This window comes from Moschus berezovskii, chromosome 20 (assembly GCF_049115385.1).
Source record: "Moschus berezovskii isolate FMDL1 chromosome 20, NW_MosBer_1.0, whole genome shotgun sequence".
Lineage (NCBI taxonomy): Eukaryota > Metazoa > Chordata > Mammalia > Artiodactyla > Moschidae > Moschus > Moschus berezovskii.
In genome coordinates, this window is record NC_142479.1 from 63,632,508 (window position 1) to 63,651,606 (window position 19,099).

Sequence of the window (19,099 nt, forward strand, 5' to 3'; positions counted from 1 at the left end):
GCCTTGTAGAAAAAGAGAAACTGCCTAAGGTAAGGAAAGGTGATGTGTGAATGGCTGGTCAGGGGCCTAGAAGGAGAAACCCCAAAAGACGGAGGACAAGGAATCTGGAAAGACATGTGTTTTATGAGCAGGCCTGGCCCCTCACTCTGCTCAGATACTGGCCACGATGGCCTGGGCAGAACACTGGTGGCTCCAGGGCACCCCATCCAGGGCCATCTCACAGTGAGTTCTTTCTCAAACAGAGGCCAGGGGCATAACCTCCCTCAGCTAAAAATGATGGGGGTCAAATTCCAAACAGGCAAGTCTGTGTCTAGAGGGTTTGCAAAGTAAATTATGACGCATCTATGGAATAAGATACCATGGAGCCATTGATCATCATGTCTTCTCTATTTATTATCACAACGAATAATTCACAGCAATGACCGCATGAAAATGTGGATCACAGAGCACCACGGATGAAATGATCCCATTTACATGACTGTAAACACACATCCACATGCTAAGTACACACAAGTACAGGTACGGTGGAGGGAGGAGGCCGGAAGCTATCGCCAAAGTGGATGGAGGAGGGGAAGATTTCCAGTAGTTTTTACAATAAGCATGTATGGATTTTACAAAAACTCCAAAGCTATCACTTTTTTAAATTTAGAAAACGCAACAAAGTTACTTTTCATAGACACTTTTAAGTCTTTTGGCAAACCTTGGTTTTCCTCTCAACAACAGCACAGCCGCCGCAATCAAGAAGGGAACCCACCTGAGAGATGCCCGCCCTCCCCGTTTCCCCCAAAATCCAGGAAGGCACTGGGGCGAGAAGAGGGCTCCTCTCCTAGACCAGGCTGAAATCCCCAACCCTTTCCTTTCTCACCTGGTCTACCATTCTAGAAGGCTCCCTCCTAATCACTCTTTAAAAAAAAAGAGTGCGCATACAGGGAAGAGCAGGTAGGTACCTTTTCGGTCACCTCAGAGGAAGGGGTGAGTCCCACCTGTGGACTCCACACCGTTGCCCTCCCCTCCTCCGGGTCACCTGCTCAGCTTTCTCAGATCCATCTGCAAGGCGGCATCCAGCATCACAGTGACAAGAACCTTCCGGGAGACCCTCTGATGTCGGGCGACCCTCGGCAGCCCACTCAGGCCTTCAGCAGGGCAATCTTGTGTTCCGGTACAGAGTCTTCGTTGCCATTGTAGGGCTGGGTCCCCGGGTCTTGCTTCAGGTATTTCTCTGCAGAAAACACAAGGTTTTCAAACACTAAAAAAGAGAAACGAGGATGGGTCACTTCAGGGAATGGGATTAAAGGCTGGCATTTTGGGGGACCTTGAGTGCAGAGAGTTAAGGTTCCCGGGCTGGTACCCCCAGCCCTGGGCTGGTTTCACCTAAATCTCCATTATCATCCTCACCACTCTCGGTGCCATGATAACCCTCCTTATTGCCGGGCGGGTTCCTTGGCATGGCTGGGCCCAACCTGCTTATCCAGCTCCTACGGATCAGCTTCTGGCTGCTTCTAGCAGCAACATGGATGAATCTCACAGATACCAGGTTGAGCTAAGGAAGCCAGACACAGAATCCTTCTGATCGCACTACACGAAGTTCTACAACAGGCTACACTGACTGATGGTAGAAGAAATCAGGGCAGCACTTACTCTCAGTGGCAGTCAGCGGAATGAGGGAAATTTCTGGAATGATGGAGATGATCTCCACCCTAAATGGACACCCACTGCATTCATCTGTCAGGACTCAAACTCACACTTAGCATCCGTGTATTTCACTGTATGTGAACTGGGCCTCACAGACAATCCTAAAAGAGAAAACCCCAGAGCAGAAAGGGGTTTTCTACAACCTGCCTACTGTCTCACTCTCGTCAGAGTGCTCCCCACTCTCAGAGTCAAGCCCTGACCCTCCTGTCTCCCAGGGTTTCGGTCCTGTTGTCCTGGCCCCCCAGGGTGTGGGCAGTTGGGCTGCTGCGGCTCTATGATGACTGGCCACACTCACCTGCTTCCTCCAGGGTGCAGAAGTACAGGACACCCTTCAGGTCAGCAGACAGCAGGACACGGAGAACAGGGACCTATGGGACAGACAAGCGGTGATTCCGGGCGGGAATGCTCCTGCCCGAGCAAGTCACATCACAGGCTGCCTCACACCTCCGTGGGAGGAACATGTCTTAAGTGAATACTCTCTGGAAAACAAGGAGACGAGTGCTCTGCAAACACAGATTATAATGGAAGCAAGCAGAGCTCTGTAGCCTGAGGCCACGAGACAGGAGCCCGGCTGCCTTCATCACTGTGTGTCAGTGGGCAAGTCACTCAGCTTCTTTGGGCCTCGGTAGCCTCATCTTGGGAAATAGATGGAGAAACAGTGGAAACAGTGTCAGACTTTATTTTTGGGGGGCTCCAAAATCACTGCGAATGCTGACTGCAGCCATGAAATTAAAAGATGCTTACTCCTTGGAAGGAAAGTTATAACCAACCTAGACAGCACATTAAAAAGTAGCGACATTACTTTGCCAACAAAGGTCTGTCTAGTCAAGGCTATGATTTTTCCCGTGGTCATGTATGGATGTGAGAGTTGGACTGTGAAGAAAGCTGATCGCCGAAGAAATGATGCTTTTGAACTGTGGTGTTGGAGAAGACTCTTGCGAGTCCCTTGGACTGCAAGGAGATCCAACCAGTCCATTCTAAAGGAGATCAGTCCTGGGTGTTCATTGGAAGGACTGATGCTAAAGCTGAAACTCCAATACTTTGGCCACCTCATGCGAAGAGTTGACTCACTGGAAAAGACTCTGATGCTGGGAGGGGTTGGGGGCAGGAGAAGGGGACGACAGAGAATGAGATGGCTAGATGGCATCACCGACTCGATGGACATGAGTCTGAGTGAACTCCGGGAATTGGTGATAGACAGGGAGGCCTGGCGTGCTGTGATTCATGGGGTCGCCAAGAGTCAGACACGACTGAGCGACTGAACTGAACTGAGCCTCATCTTGACATGGGGAAGGTGACAACACAGCCCTCACCAGGCTACTTCCAGAGCAGGTGCCAACACCCACCTGTAGGCCGATGAGGGCAAGGGTGGCGCCCCGCTTGTGGAAGTCCTCCAGGAGCTCCCCAAGCCCCAGCACCACCGTGTAGTCGATGCTGCAGATGTGGGTGCAGTCCAGGGCCACGGAGCGCGGTGGGGATGCTGGAGGAAAAGGAGAGGTCACACCGGGTGCAGGCTACCACAGGAGGCCCTGGCCAGGGGCCTGGGGCCATGCAAGGTCATCAGGAGCACCTCCCCAGTGTGAATGGGAAAGGGAAAGGATAAGGACCCGAGCCATTAGTCGTTTGGGGACAACAGCAACTGTTTCCTTCACAGGGCAGACAAACAAGCCCCTTTCTCCCCTAAATGTCAACTCCCGGAAGCAGTGTGCCCTTAGGGACACATGTTGGGGACCTGCCAACCTTACTGCATGCAGACGGCGGGGGTGGGGGTTTCATTGGACACAACTCTGAAATGCCTGAGAACCCCTGGACCCAAGGGCAGGCGAGCTCCTTCTTGACAGTCGAGGGCAGGATCTGGGGTTCAGCAGGAGCCAGGCTGGGTGCAGAGAAGGTGGTGGAGAGCTGGGGGTGACCACAGCCCACATGGCCACGTACTTTCCAGAGCCCGGCTCAGTAATGCCTCTCGGAGGGTCTCGATTGCAGGGAAGTGCAGGCCACTCGCCGGCTGCAGGACTAGCATTGGACCCTCTGACACCTGGGGACAGCAGGGGAAAGCCAGTGAGCCCCGGAGGCCAATTCAACAGGGCAGCTCTGCCAGGCTTAAGGTGGATGCAGAGTGCAGAGCTGGCGGGAGCCCCCACCCATGGCCCCACCCACGGACCCAGGCACCGTAGAACAGCGTGCGGTTAATGCAGGAGGGTCATACCATCCACCAGGTGAAAGGTCACTCGGCAGTGCCTCAGGCCACAATCACACCGAGAGCCAAAGTGTAAGACAGTGGGATCAAGGGGTCAACCCATGGCATACTTCACCCCACTGGGCCCCCTGAGGCCAGTGGGTCCCCCTCAGGGAGGCAGATGGGCTACCTGTATTTTGGGTCTGGCCACGGAGTGCAGGAGAATCAGCACAGACACCAGGGTGCCTGCCAGGATGCCGTACTGGACTTCCCAGAAGCAGAGCAGGAACGTCACGCAGAGGGGCAACAGGTCCAGCCCTGGGAGAGGGGGTCCAGCTGAGAGGGGGACCCTCCTCGGCGAGCTCAGCTCCTAGCTTCCTGAGCCCTCTGATAAGGACGCCTCATGTATGGCTTTCATGTAACGAGTAAAGGTGTCTTGGACTCCCAAGCAGCCCCCGAGGGACTCCCCCCCCAGGGACTTGGGGACTGATGCTGCTGATAGGCCATGCCAGCTCAAGGGTGTCAGAGGCAGGAAGTCCCTCCCTGCCTGGCCGGCCTGGCCCCCGGCCCCTGGAACGAGGTCACAGTGGGCACTTCTCGGGACCAAGGATGAAGGGATGCAAAAGTCACATAAATCCCTCAACTCCTTTGAGAAACAGAGTAAAAACTTGTTATAGTAAATGAACTGCAGGTTCAGGGGACCTGGAGCTGCAATGATGGTGGAGAAGGGAGGTTGTGACGTGGGCCCTGCTGGACACCCCAAAGCCCCCACCTCGCCCCAACTGGGCTGGTGTGGGCAGCAGCCGACAGCAGGGGCAGGATCATTGATAGACCTCAGGGCCAACAGACAGGAAACATACTCTTCACTCGCCAGAGCGTCCTCACGATCTTGGTGTCGAACAGGGGGACCACAGCCATGATGATGACGGCAGCCAGGGCAGACTTGGGGATATAGTAGAAGAGCGAGGTCAGGTAGTCCAGCGACAGCAGTACCAGGGCTCCTGTGGGGGTGTGGGGGCGCCGTGACCGTGCGGCCCTGCCGTCCTGACTCCCACCCAGCAAGAAGCCCCTCTGGGGGCACAGAGCTGGGTGCCAGAGCCAACAGCACCCGCACCCCAGGCTCCTTCCTCTCCGTTCCCCCCATCTCATGGCCCTGGACATGGGAGAACACGGTGTGTGTGCTCGAGGGGTGCTCACCCGTCATCAGGCCCCCTGCTGGCGTGCACACTCCCGACTGGGCATTCACAGCCGTCCTGGAAGGTGAGAGAAACCCATCAGTGGCTGTCAGTTGGACCGGGAGAGCAGCGGAGGTCCACACAGCTGTGTCTGATCTCCAGGAATGGGGGCTCCCCTGGTGGGAGGGGTTGGGGTGGGGGAAATGGGAGCCCTCAGCAACGGCGCCACCTAGTGGAGATACTTAGACACTGGCGCACTGGGTCCTTTCACCAAGGGGGACTCCTGGGCCTTCTCAACCCAAAATAACTGATCGGCATGTCTGAGAAAGGCCTGGTTGTAAATCCAAATGTCCAACACTGTAATTGTGTTAGATATCAGAGGACACAAAATATGACCTTAACTAAACGGTTTGCAATCCAGTTATGCCAACAAGAGCATATAAAAATTAACTTGAAAATTAGAGGTTTTACTTCACAAATGCTAATATAGCACCTACCAAGTCACCAGAGATTTTCTTTAAACTCTCTAAATAATTTTCTGAGACATACAGCCCTGTCATGACTCTACTTTACAGACAGAGATGTTGAGATATGGGAGGTCGGGCCACGTGCCCTGTGCCCCCTCAACATAGTGGTTTCAGGTGTCAGGAAGGTTTAGTGCTCAGATAGGAGTGGGTTGGGTTCCAGGACTTGGCCTGAGGGCTGGGCACTGATGCCTCCTCTTCTCTTTCCAGCCATGTGCCTCCCTCCCACCCTGCCCTCCTGCTTTTCAGGGGTCCGTATGGTGACCCCACCTGACAGTCTGCCCCTTCTTCAGGCAGAGCTGCAGTCTTTCCCGTCCCTACTATCTTTCAGGAATTAACTCAAGCAACAAGATGCTAGGAACATTTCCATGCATGGGCATCTTTTTAATGTTAAACTGCAACACTGTGTGAGCATGTTCAGTCACTTCAGTTGTGCTGACCCTTGGCGACTCTATGGACTGTAGCCCACCAGGCTTCTCTATCCATGGGATTCTCCAGGCAAGGAATACTGGAGTGGGCTGCCATGCCCTCCTTCAGGAGATCTTCCCAATCCCAGGACTGAGCCCATGTCTCTTATGTCTCCTGCGTTGGCAGGCAGGTTCTTTACCCCTAGCTATCACCCGGGAAGCCCTCAACACTGCGTACTGTTGTAAAAGAAAACCAGCCAAAGAGGTGAGGAAGCAGCTGGAGTGCCCCGTCCTGCGTCCGTGTGAACTCAGTCAGAGCTGACCGAGGGGGAGAAGACGGATAGGGAGAACCATGAAAACGGTCTCAGGACATGGAAAAGACCCCGCAGGGGAGCCGGTTCTTCAAGTCAGAAGAAGACCTTGTCCCAGGCTGGGACCTCCCTGGAGACACAGAGAGGGAGCACATGGTCACTCACCGTCCAAAGCTGCCTGTGACCGGGTAAGAGGAGAAGAGGGAGCCCAGGATGTTGGTTAAGCCTAGGGAAAAAACAGAAGGAAAAGGTTCATGCAGGGGAAAGATCATGAAACAGAAAGGAAAAGGAGATATGAAGGAAGGACACAGAAACCACAAAGAAAGAGAAGACAGGAGGTGAGAGGATCTACCCAGGGGGGCACCCTGTATCGGGTTATCCCTCCCTCTAGGAAGGACAAAACAAACCATGATCTCTGCCAGGGTGCTGAGGTTGACTCCAGCTATGAAGCAATTCTGACCCTGGCCTTGCCTGTGTGAGTTAGATATGCCTTCTCCTGTGTATAACAGAACAAGGAATCCCACTGCCCAGAAGTGGGGCAGTGGCTGAAGAGGGCAAGTGTGCACAGGCCCAAAGTGCCCAGTCCTGCTGGGGTGCCTCATGGTCTGAGTTTCTTCAAAGCCACACTCCTTTCGTAAGATGACCAGCCAAAGTGAAGCCTTTGATTAATCTGCACTGGACATACCCACGCCTGGAGCCTGGCTGGGAACTCAGAATGGAGTTAATCAGCCCACATGCATCACCACTGGCTTGTCAGCACCCGCTTCAGTCAGTGGCCTTCACAAAGGCAACTACAGTATCGCAGTGCCACAAAACCCACAGCCAGTCCTAGGTTCAAGGCCTGCTCTCAAGACAGCTCAGATGACACTCAAGATATAGCCCGAAACAGTCAGGAAGGCTGGGGCCAACTTGAGTTCTAACTCAGCCACAGGGCGAAGCAAAGGCAGCCAAGATCCTGCAGGATCAGCAGGCTCACCTGAGATCGTACCTGGCCACATTCCTCAGCCATCTGATCCTTGCCCTGGAAAGCCCCTACTCCCAGCCCAAGAGGAACATTCCAGGTGTTTCTTGACACAGAACAGGCCACAGCCCTCAGGGTCAGGTACACAGCAGATGCTCAACGGGCCTCAGTCAGATTGGACACCAGATGTCGGTACCCTGCTCCGAGCGATTAAACTGAGCCACCTGAGATGGGCGCACGGGCCCCACTCGGGCCAGCCGTGCACCCCGCATGTCAGCACCACCATCGCCCAGACCCCGAGCCGCCCGCTGCTGGAGGCTTACCGATGGCCAGCAGCTCCTGGTTGGAGTTAATTCGGTAATTATTTTGAGAAGCTAAAGAGAACGGACAAAACATTGTTACTAGATATATATCATCGGGAAACTGTGAAACGATAAAAACAGGATACCAGTTTCTCCCTGTAGCACTATGTTTCATAAACATAAGGTATAAACACAGATAAAATATATCCGTATATGCAAAGGATATCTTTGCGTGTTTACAAAAAAATCAAAAAAGAGTTTTCTACTAGAAATAGAGTGAAATGTTGCTGCTGCTGCTAAGTCACTTCAGTTGTGTCCGACTCTGTGTGACCCCATAGACGGAAGCCCACCAGGCTCCCCCATCCCTGGGATTCTCCAGGCAGGAACACTGGAGTGGGTTGCCATTTCCTTCTCCAATGTGTGAAAGTGAAAAGTGAAAGTGAAGTCGCTCAGTCGTGTCCGACCCTTAGCGACCCCATGGACTGCAGCCTACCAGGCTCCTCCATCCACGGGATTTTCTAGGCAATAGTACTGGAGTGGCTTGCCATTGTACCAGCGGTTAATTGAGGTAGTGAGGGAGATTATAAGTGATTCATCTTTTCTTTATCCATTTCTGAACCGCCAATATTTTGTACAACAAATATTGCTTTTATAACAAGGGAAGGATGTTTTAAACTAAAAGCTCTCTGGTTACAAGTCATGATGACTAGAGAGCTTCAGATGAGGCCTAGAGAGATGAGCAGGAAGATATAGAGGGAAACCATGGAAGAGCATGAATCTTAAGACAGCAGTTGGCAAACTTTCTGTGGAGTGCCAGACTGTCAATACTTTAGTTCTGGTTTAATATTTACTTATTTGGCGACATCAGGTCTTAGTTGAGGCACAAGGGATCTTCTTTGCAGCGCACGGACTCTAGTTGCAGAGTGTGGGTTTAGTTGCCCTGTGGCATGTGGGATCTTAGTTCCCCAACCAAGGATCGAACTCATGTCCCCTGAGGAGTCTTAACCACTGGACCAACAGGGAAGTCCTCAATACTTTAGGTTTTTCTTTTTTTTAATCAAAAACATTTTTTAACGCTTTAGGTTTTGAGGATCACACCCTCTGTCACACTGCGCAGCTCCTCACTGTAACACAAAGTAGCCACATACCATGAAACAACTGAGCAAGAGACCATCTACCAACAAAACCTTATTTGTGTTGAAATAGGAATTTCATATACTTTTCATGTGTCCCCAAATCCTAATCTTCTTTAGATTTTTTTTCAAACGTTTAAAATGCAAAAGCCATTCTTAGGTGACGGGCAGCCGGCCGTAGCTTACTAAGCCTTGATCTAAGAGTGCAACAAGCTTTGCAAATGAGCCCAGAAAGTCAGCGGACTTGAAAAGAAAACAGAGTTTTCTAAGTAATAAACATGATGAGTAAAAGTTGTCACATGCAGATTCTAAGATATGCCCCTCCAAATTAAAAAAAAAAAAGGATCAGAAAAATAAAAACTAAACAAGAAAGATGAGAGCTGAACAGGTTGCAAACTGAAATGTAGTGTGGTCTTGAGTGATTGCTGGTGTTTGCAAAGGAAAACCCTTTAGAATGCTTTAGAATCTCCTTGGAATGGTCTAAGGATCCAGATGCTGGAACTTCAGGGAAAGAAAGAAACAGAATCCCGGCACTACCTGGGCTGAGCAGTAAACACAGTTTAGGTTCATAATAACACACATGTCATATATTTGAATTTTAACCTTTAGAGTCAAATTAGATCCAAACAAAGACTTAACCCTGTTACAGAACAGAAAGAACATGTCATCCTCATGGGCAACACAGAGCACAAGTCCAAGGAGCTAAGACAGACGCGGGGACACGTGAAGGGTTTGACAGCCCCAGCTCAGGCAGAGGGAATCAGTATTGAGCGGTGAACAGGTAAGTAGATGAACATTTCCCAGCCTCTGAGGGGGTGAGGAGGGGACAAACCAACTGTGTTCAGACACCTGGAAAGGGTACCTTGTTAAATTTTTAGGAATTTTGCTAACAGGTTGTCAAACACAGCCATTATTACCAATTAAATGAAAACTTTCAATTAAATTAATTACATTAAAAACAAATACTTAAAATGTGTCCATTCCTAATGTACTTTACTACCTTTCATTATGACCAATGAAATTACTCAGCTGTGTGCATACAATGGATAGCGACTATTTCATATCTCATCACAAGACCTGAATGCTCAGACTCCACATTCAGCTTGAAATCAGCTGGCAGCAGGAGGATGTACACCACACACAGAAAAGTTCAACTGGCGAAGGCTCAATGCAGGGCCTTTTATGTCCACAGAGAGCGGACTGTCAAATATTTCCAGCTACTGGAAGAGATTTTTCATTGACAATCCATTTTCACTATTTTTTTTCAAAAAACATAAAACTGTTACTGGGATAAAAATTCAAAGTTTTAAAAATCAGAGCAGATAAAAGCAAGCAGGAGAGCAGGCAAGCAAGGCAGGCTGAGCTCCGGGTTGAGGTTCCAGGGAGGGCGTGGGTGGTGAGCATCTTACCAAAGGATTTGGCCACTGCGATGCTCTCCAGGAGACCCATCAGGGGTACCACGACCAGCCCGGCCCCCATTCCCTGAGAGAGGAGAGAGGGGTGGTGAGTGACCCTCTGGGGAAGGACAGAACAGGTCTGACCAGACAGTGACCCGATAAGGCAAGCACTGGCTTGTCCATTCCTGACGGAAGCAAACATAACTTTAGCGGCAGGGCTGTGAGCTCACACTGCAAGGAGCATGACACAGAGCAGAACACAACAAATTCCTGCTCTGCCAGCGTCCACAATGGTGGAAACACCCCTGGGCTCGAGGTGGAAAAGATACCCATGGTGTCCCTTGAGGCTGTGCCTAATCAGGAATTCATTCACACCTGTCTCTGTACCAAAGACGCACCTTCCTGAGGATGCAGCAGTCTGAGCTGAGGTCATGCTGCCCGTCACTAAGCTGATGCATGAGGAGATAGAACCAGGACTAGGGGCACTGCAGCCTCGGCCAAACTGGCCAGGTTCCATCTCTACCCACCTGTACCATCTCGGTGAAGGAGATTGTCCCATTGGCAGTGGTCACTGAGAAGGGAGGGATGTGGGCATCAGGGAGTCCCTCAGGTGTCTTCCCAGTTAGAACAAAAGGCTGGTATCCGGTCACCTGGAAGGAGTATGCGACCAAGGCAGCAAAGGAGACCACCAGGGCGTTGCGAGCTAGGATAGATGGTGAGAATGAAGGACATTAGCAGGATAAGGAGGGTCATTTTCAGAGAAAATTATAATCCTACATATGTATGTACATACAAAGTTTGTTCTCTGACAATAATGGAGTTACATTAGAAATCAGTAGCAAAATACTAATTAGAAAATCACCAAATATTTGGAAACTAACTCCTAAAAGGCTCCTGGTTCAAAGGAGAAATGAAATAATTCACTCCTAAATAAGCCACAATTCAAAGGAGATGTCAAAATGGAAATTAGAAAGCATTTAGAAGTAAATGAAAGTGAAACTATAACCTATTAAAATTGTGGGCTGCAGCTAAACCAGTGGTGAACAGGGAAATTTATTATCCTGAACACTGTCTCAGAGAAGAAGGCAGGGCTCAAAGACTTCAGCTTCTGCCTTAAGAGGTTGAAATGGAAAGGTAAACTTAGGATCAGCCAATGCAAGGAAATAATAAATATCAGAGTAGAATCAATGAACTAGAAGAAAGCAATGGAGAGATCAATGTTGAGAGAATAGAGAGAATCAAAGTTCTGTGAGATAAATAAAACCAATAAACTTCTAGATCAGTTGATAAAGAAAAAGGGCAAGTGACCTGGGAGCACGTCCTCACTCTGCCTCATCCTTCCTAAGTGACCTTGAGAAGTCTTATTTGGTTTGTCTATTTTATCTTTCAGAGCCTTACTTCCCTCACTGGCAAAACAGGGAAAATAATATCCTATCCTCAAGGCTGTGATGAGAATCAAAAGAAGTGATGTTTGTGAAGTGCTTCCTGAGAGTCTGCATTTCCAGTAAGTTTCCAAGCTGCTCCGAGCCCACACTTTCAGTGTCAAACTTCTAGACAACAGAACCTGTTTTCATTATCTTACAGATGACTATACTAAAGTACATACAATTTTGAAAACAATTCATGCAAGTGCCAAGTGGCTAAGCTAGGACTTGAAGCCAGGAATTTTTCTTTCTTCTTAAACAGCTTTTTTTTTTTTTAAGTTACCTATAGATAACTGGAGAAATACAGAAAAAGGTATCTTAGAAGCTCAGAGAGTTGTTTTTATTTTTTGGCCACACCTTGCAGCATGCAAGATCACAGTTTCCAGATCAGGAATCGAACCTGTGCACCCTGAAGTTTCCACTGAATCACCAGGTAAGTCCCCAGGAATTTTCACTATAAACCCAGTGCTCTTCCATCCTCCCCACCATCTGGAGGGCTCAACATTTAACCATGGCCTTCAGGCTGCAGAACAGGGTCTGGTGAGTGACTCTAGGGACCGAGAACCAGCTGGAGAATCTGGAAGTGACTCAAGGGCTAAGAATCTAGCCACCCCTTCATCTCACATGTGGCTGGATTTCACGGCTGCCAAGGAGTAGGTCCAAGTTGGGTGATTTCTGTTGCCTTCAGCTCTGGGAAGGCCCACTAGGTATCAGCACTTCCTTGCTTTGCTATACTTGCCATTCTATCTCGGTGTCACCTACTGGTAGCTCGGTGGAGAGGTTTCTACTGACGCCCCACTCCCCTCCCTCACCCCCCGTACCAAGTGATGGCCCTTCAACCAGCCAACGGTCTCGTGAACTCTCCGCATCTGGCAGCCTTTCATCTCAGCCTTTCTTTATAGATCCTCTGGTTGATTCCAAGCCCAAAGCAAAATCTTTACCCTCTGGAGTGAAAAGTGAAAATCGCTCAGTCGTGTCTAACTCTTTGTGACCCCATGGACTATACAGTCCATGGAATTCTCCAGGCCAGAATACTGGAGTGGGTAGCCTTTCCCTTCTCCAGGGATTCAAACCCAGGGATTGAACCCAGGTCTACCACATTACAGGCAGATTCTTTCCAGCTGAGCCACAAGAGAAGCCCAAGAATACTGCAGTGGGTAGCCTATCCCTTCTCCAGCAGATCTTCCTGACCCAGGAATCAAACCAGGGTCTCCTGCACTGCAGGTGGATTCTTTACCAACTGAGGTATTAGGAAAGACCTTACCCTCTGCAGCTGCAGAGGGACCAGTTTGTCTCAGTGGAACTAGTTTTCTCCCCCAGAGACCTGCCAGGGTTTCTCCGCCTTCGCACTGTTGTTTTGGGTCAGATTATTCTTTGCCACGGGTGACTGTACATTGCAGGATGTTTAGCAATGTCCCTGGTCTCCACCCATCACATGCCAGAAACAGCTTTGCCCCACAGGGCTAACCAAAAATGTCTCTGGACATTGGCAAAAGTCCCACGGGTGGGGGGCAGGGGTGAGATGTACAAAGTCATTCCTGGCTGGGAACTTCTGCTGCTAAACCAGTTTCCAGGCTGGCTGCATATCAGAACCACCTAGTGAGTGGTTCCAATGTAGTCACCATTCCAGTTCCTGGGGTGACTACAATGTGAGCCCAGGTTATACAAGACAGCTGTGGAAATGCTCCCTCAGCCGGAAGTCTCCCTCACCTGTGGTGGCAGTCCAAACCAGCCCATGGCTGAGCCGCACTCCGGTGGGCATCTCGGGATGGACAGGAGGCACGTGGTCCCGCATCAGCTTCAGCACCAGCAGCAGCACCATGCAGACGAGCCCCAGCACCGCATCGCCCACCCTGCAGATGGACACCGGTCACTGCCCAACCCCACCGACAGCGCCGGCCTTCTGGCCGTTGGCTGCTGGGAAGTCTTCTCTCTCGAATGCTCTTTTTGCTTTTCCTAAGAAATCTGAGTCCCTATTCCACTTCAAATCTTTATTCAAAACTTAGTAGGTATGCAGGCCCTGGGGCTTCAGGGCCAGAACACAGTGGTAGTTGCACTACCACTCACAGTTTCAGTTTGTAGCTCTCTGGGCTACAAATGCCTCATTGGTTCTAGAAGACTCACTTCTGACCAGTCCATCTCCATCTCCACTGCCCCTGTGACCGCCACTAGGTATGCCTTATGGGCCAGGAACCTCAGCAGCAGATGGGAAGAAGATGAGGGTCACAGGGTTTCTCCCTGACTCCCTCCAAGTAGCTCCCCCTACAGCTCCCTCCAGGTCATTTCTTCCTCTTGCCTCTCCAGTCAGAGAGGGGTCCTGACCTATGGCCAGGAGCATCTTCTATTTGTTCCTTTAACCCACTGGCCCTCTGGGAGGTGCAGCTCCATCTGAGGGAGGCGTTTGCTGAGGGAACCGCCTCTACCTGCCGTCCATCCCTTGGGCACCTGCGTATCTGCTGGCCTCGGCCTCTCCCTGCCCTACGTCCTCCTTTTCGCTGAACTGTGAATTCTTTGAGTGACAAACTGCCTGCCCTTCCCTTCCGTGGTCTCTTCTTACTTCGACCATCTGAGAAAGCCCTGTATGGGGTCATGTTGACCAGCCCACTGGACTGACTGACGCAGAGCTTCTCAAACTTCAATCAATATGCTGGCCTGGGGCTCTTGTCAACGTGACCAGTTCAGCAGGTCTGGGCCGGCCAGAGTGTGTATATCTTACCAGCTGCCAGGTGATGCCAATGGTACTGCTCATGGGGCCCGGGTTTAAGCAGCAGGGCCCCAGAGGACTGGAATAAATGCCACCTGGGAGTGGAAATGGGGAGGGGACTGGGAAGTGGGTCTACAAGGAAGAGCTTACTAATACAGGGGGCAGAAACTCAGCCGACCGGGTACCTGGTCTCTCCGATGTTGTGGAAAGTGTAATACACTTGCAGGAAAAACTGCCTGGGGATGTGCTGCAGTCCCAGCAGGTTCTGTTCAAACAGAGACTGTGGTTAGACAACCTTCTGCAACAGAAATCCTGAGGCCTCTCCCTTGCAGCATCGTAATACCGTTCTAAACCTGGAGTCCCCTACCCCCAAGCGCCCTTCCTGAGGGAAAACACTTGCTGGTCCTACCGGGCTTATCAAGTCCATTCCCAAAGTCCCCCACGGGCAGATGAAAGTCATCCCTCCCCAAGGGAGAGGGGACGCAGAGGGCATTTCACAATGTCACGTTGCTTCAGGCCTTTGCAAATTATTTTCCTGTCCGAGGAAAATCAGTATGGGCGACCTCAAGCCAAGGAAACTGGTTCAACAAGTGCCCTGGTTAAGGGTCCAGGGTCCAGGGTCCAGGGTCCAGGGTCCGGAGTCCTGGGGCCCGGACCCGCCCAGGCAGACCCGGTTGCCCGAGGCCGGCAGCGCCCCGCCCTCCACGGCATAGGCCCCACCGCCATTGGCCCGAGACCGCGTCCGTCACTCGGAGGCCCGCCCGCCGGGCACCGCCCCCTACCGGAAGGAAAAATCTGCGCCGGCAGCCCGAGCCGCACGGGCGGGGGCGCCGGGGGGACCGGGCGGGGGGTGGGGTCGCCAAATCAGCAGTCCTCGTCAGGGAGAAGGGGCACCGCTCTGTGCTTTAGTTCTTTATCTGGCTGGGATCAGAAGGGGCAGTCGAGGTCAGACTCCCAGGGTGGTCAGGCTCCAAGGACCCCAAAATTCCCTGTGCACACAGCCATTGAAGGGGAAGGACACTGAGGAGGGCAGACACGGAGAGGGGTTTCTGTCCTGGGCAGGGGGCTCCTGTTTGGGCACGGGACTCCTGTTTGGGCAGGTCAAGAGGAACCCCACCTCACCCCAGCCTAAAGGCTCTCAGAAGGTTGTCATGATATAGTCAAGGTTTTGAAGACAGGGCCTAGGGTTGTCGAATAGGAATGTGTAAAGCGGTTACCCTCTCACTGTATTATGAAAAAATGAGCATTCTTGACACTAAAAATGAAGGATAATGTTTCCAGAATAAAGGACACAGCATCCCACGAAACAGCATTTGCCAAGCTTACCCTGACATATGTGTGTACATAATCTATTCTTTGAATTTACCCACATTGTTCTAGGCTGTTTCCTCCCCTGTAAATGGAGATAATGATAAACTTACCTCCCAGAGGACTTGTGAGAACTAAATGCAGGGTGCATTCAGTCCCACACCCAAATGGGTCAGCCACCTTAGTCTCTCTCACATGTACCCCTCTGGAGCTTTGTGTTCTCACTTTCTTACTTGGCCTCCATCCTTGAAGACTGTCACCGGCCAGACTGAAGCGGAGCCAGCCCAACTGTGGGAATCACACCATGGAGAGCCTGGCGTGTGCATGTGTCTGTGACCCTGAATCTCTACGATTCAGCTCAGTTTCATTCTGCACAGCACAGCTCGGGACAGCCATGTTGGAAGCAAAACAGTCCCTGCCCTCCAGGCACTCAGATGGAAGGAGCTTCCACCCAGTGGAAGGAGAACAAATGATATCCTCAGATGACCAATGACTACTGATTCCAATACTTGCCACAGACGTTTAAATGGAAACACAAAGGAGCATGATATTTGAAAAACATTGAATGAGAAGTTGGGGGTGGGAGACATAAAAATGAAATCACCTAGCTAAATTAGGTTGGGGGAGCAATTTGCTTGTCGAAATTTTGGCAGTATGCTTAAGACCTGATGGCTGAGTGTGTATTTGAGGCTGCAGAACTCTGTAAGGTGAACCAAACACTTAGGCATGAAAACTCTGACAAGTGTGGGGGCTGTCATCACTGGTTCCCCAAATTACCTTTGGTAGAACTTGGCCATCACTCAGGCGCTCCCCCAAAGGATGGTTTTATTAATGGAGACTCAGGTCAGCACCATAGGCTCTGGACCCTCAAAGAGCAAGAGTTTGACAGGCCCACACATATCAGGACACGGCCTTGGTCCTGTTAGCCAGTAGGTGCCCCAGGGCCAACTAGTGTGCCTACCTTGATCTGCCCAAAGCCGATGATGATGGCAGCAGCCGAGGTGAAACCTTTAATGACGGGACAGGAGATGAAGTCCAGCAGGAGCCCTGGACAGCCAAGAGGGAACACCACGCTGGTCCCAGCCCTACTGGTTCAACGTGGGCTGGGAGAGGTGACGGTTGGACCGCGGCTAAAGACTAGTGGAGGGCATGCCCTGTTTGGGCTGGTTTGGAGAGCAGGAGAGACTATGGACTAAGCCCCTGGGCACTTCTCCAAGTGTCCTGGCTGAGCATAATAGGGAAGGGCTGAGAGTCATCCTTCCTTAGACACACACACACACACACACACACACACACTGGGATAGCCCTTGAAATGCAAAGAAGGAACTGCTAAAGGCATGGCATCCCCAGGAGGAGAACTGTAGCCCCCCACCCTCATGGCAGGAAAGCCCAAGAGTCTTACCTAAGCGCAGTAACCCCATGCCTAACTGGATGCAGCCCGACAGAAAGGCCAGCAGCACAGCGTACGCAGGCTCGTGGAAGGTGTAGAAGGAGACCAGGAGGGACATGATAGCCGTGGGGCCCAGAGTCACATCTCGGGAGGTACCCAGAAAGAAATATACGAAGCACCCCATGAAGGCAGAGTAGAGGCCGTACTGTTGGGCAGAGAGAGCAATGAATACCCAGGAGGCTCATGGCACACCCCCAGGGGTCCCTGGTGTAGCTGACTGAGCAGAGGAATCTGTGTTGTCTATTGTGTATTCTGGGCACAGCAGTACATACAGGCAGGGCAAACTGCTTACCCTCTGTTACCCAAGGTTGTGGACCCACAGTGATTAGGGGCCTCTTTTCTACCCACAACCACCTGGGGTCTAGCGTTCTTATGTCTGAGTCCATGAGCCTGAGAAAGGGTTCTTAAAGCCAGGGTGAGTCATCTCGCTAGCCCCATCAGGCCATCCAGAACTAGCTTGGTGCCTGTGTGTGACAACTGTGACAAGAAGGGTTACAGGGGCACGTGTCTGCCCAAAGGCCATCACATGCTCTAGGTTATAAAATAAGGCTTTGTGAGACTGGAGCCCAGGGTGCCCCCTTGTCTGGAGGGGATACCATGCGTTTCTACTCTGCTCCTGGACGAGCACTAAGGCCTAGAGTTGGGTCAGGCTGAGGGGAAAGGAGGTGTGGGGCAGCAAGGGCAGCCATCTCACCTGGGGAGGGAGTCCAGCCACCTCAGCATAGGCCAGAGCCTGGGGAATGACTGTGAGCCCGACTGAGATCCCAGCGATGAAGTCCATCTTCAGGGCATACCAGGTGTAGTCAGGCAGCCAGCCCAGGAAAGGCAGCCACTTCTGCATGGTCTCAGTGGACCAGCAGCAGGACATAGGGGCAAAGCCCTTGGGTGGCTTCATAGGAGACATAGGAGGCGACATGTCTGGAGTGGGGGTAGAACACAGACCAGCAATCAGTGTCTGGGCTTCAGAAAACTCAGCAAAAAGGGAGGAGGGGGTTGCCCAGAGACATCAAGAGATGTGCCACTGGTCTACTCCCACGTAGGGGGGTGGAGCCAGACGGGTTAAATCTACCCCACACCTTTCTGATCTGAAACAGGAAACCAACAGCTTATATAGAGGAGCCCCCAATCGAAGGTGCAGTACCCACTCCTCAACGACTGCTCTCCCTGAACCCCACCTGCCCAGACCCTAGGTGCCTTCTCTTCCGCCATCACCTCTGGCCCAGGGAAAAAAAAAGATTTCTCAACGAGAAGCCTAAATACTAATGAGACTCTAGGTTTCGCTTCCCAGGAAAATTTATTTCCTTTTTTATTTCCCCCTCTCCCTGGAAATTTAACGGGGAGCAGTGCATAGAAAAGCAGGTCCACGGTGACAGCCACAGCTGTCCAGCGAGGAGTGGGAGGGGTGACTGGACGTGCGAGCGCACTGAGATTTTCCAAGTGCGCACCATAGAAGGCTCCACCCACTACGGCAGACTGCGGAGCTGTGGTGGGGGGGCTCCCATCCCAAGGCTGCGCCTCACCCCAACCCCCACCTGTGGCGTTTCATCTTTAGAGGAGCCCTAGGTTTTCTAGTCGGTTCTGAACGAACGTCAGCGGCTCCCCCACTAATTCGGGTCGCGCATTCTCTGGAGCCCCTGGCGCGCAAAGCCCGTCTCAGCCCACCCCCTACTCCCGGCCCCCGCGAGGATCTTACGGACAGAACCTGCCCCCGACCCCCAAAGCCTCTTGCCCCGGACGCTGGGGGTCTAAGGCGTGGGGATGCCACGCCAGCTGACCGTCTGTGGCCTGCTAGCCCCAGCAAGACGGAGGGTGTAGAGGACCTGGTGGGGATGAAGTGGGTGGGAGCGGGGTCCCTGCGGGAGGCGCCCGCACTCTCGGACCCCACGTCGCCCCCCGAGTCGGCCGCCCACCAGCGATCCCGGCCGGTACCCGGGCGGCTCGCTCACCCGGTCCCGGTCCCAGGCCCCGCCGCCGTCCGCCGCTCACTCACCGGACGCCAGAGCTCCGGGTCTCCCGTGGTCTCCGCAGCTCCGGGTTTCCCGTCGTCTCCGCAGCGGGTCTGCAGAAACCGGGGAGGGAGGAGGAGCGGGAGCGGGGGCGGGGCCTGGGCGGGCCTGGTGTGCACGTGACCGGGG

The 19,099-nt window shown here is 52.1% G+C and overlaps 1 protein-coding gene across 1 annotated transcript; it reads right to left on the reverse strand.

The window, feature by feature from the left end:
- Positions 1-372: 372 nt before the first annotated feature.
- On the reverse strand, positions 373-19,097 carry SLC26A11 (solute carrier family 26 member 11). The gene is made up of 17 exons (XM_055408403.2): positions 18,955-19,097; positions 17,659-17,882; positions 16,917-17,109; positions 16,476-16,561; positions 14,392-14,471; positions 13,213-13,355; positions 10,606-10,781; positions 10,091-10,163; positions 7,570-7,620; positions 6,451-6,511; positions 5,066-5,121; positions 4,729-4,869; positions 4,059-4,186; positions 3,628-3,727; positions 3,039-3,172; positions 1,988-2,060; positions 373-1,219 (listed from the first exon to the last, which is right to left on the reverse strand). Exons 2-17 carry the CDS (start codon positions 17,878-17,880, stop codon positions 1,128-1,130), a joined length of 1,809 nt encoding a protein of 602 aa, XP_055264378.2. The 5' UTR covers positions 17,881-17,882; positions 18,955-19,097; the 3' UTR covers positions 373-1,127.
- Positions 19,098-19,099: the final 2 nt, after the last annotated feature.

Coding starts and splice junctions, on each gene's coding strand:
- SLC26A11 (XM_055408403.2), bottom strand. CDS start 17,880: ATGTCGCCTCCTATGTCTCCTATGAAGCCACCCAAGGGCTTTGCCCCT. Junction 10,782..13,212: donor GGTTTGGACTGCCACCACAG/GTGAGGGAGACT, acceptor CATCTATCCTAG/CTCGCAACGCCCTGGTGGTC. Junction 5,122..6,450: donor GTCACAGGCAGCTTTGGACG/GTGAGTGACCAT, acceptor CTCACCTTCCAG/GACGGCTGTGAATGCCCAGT.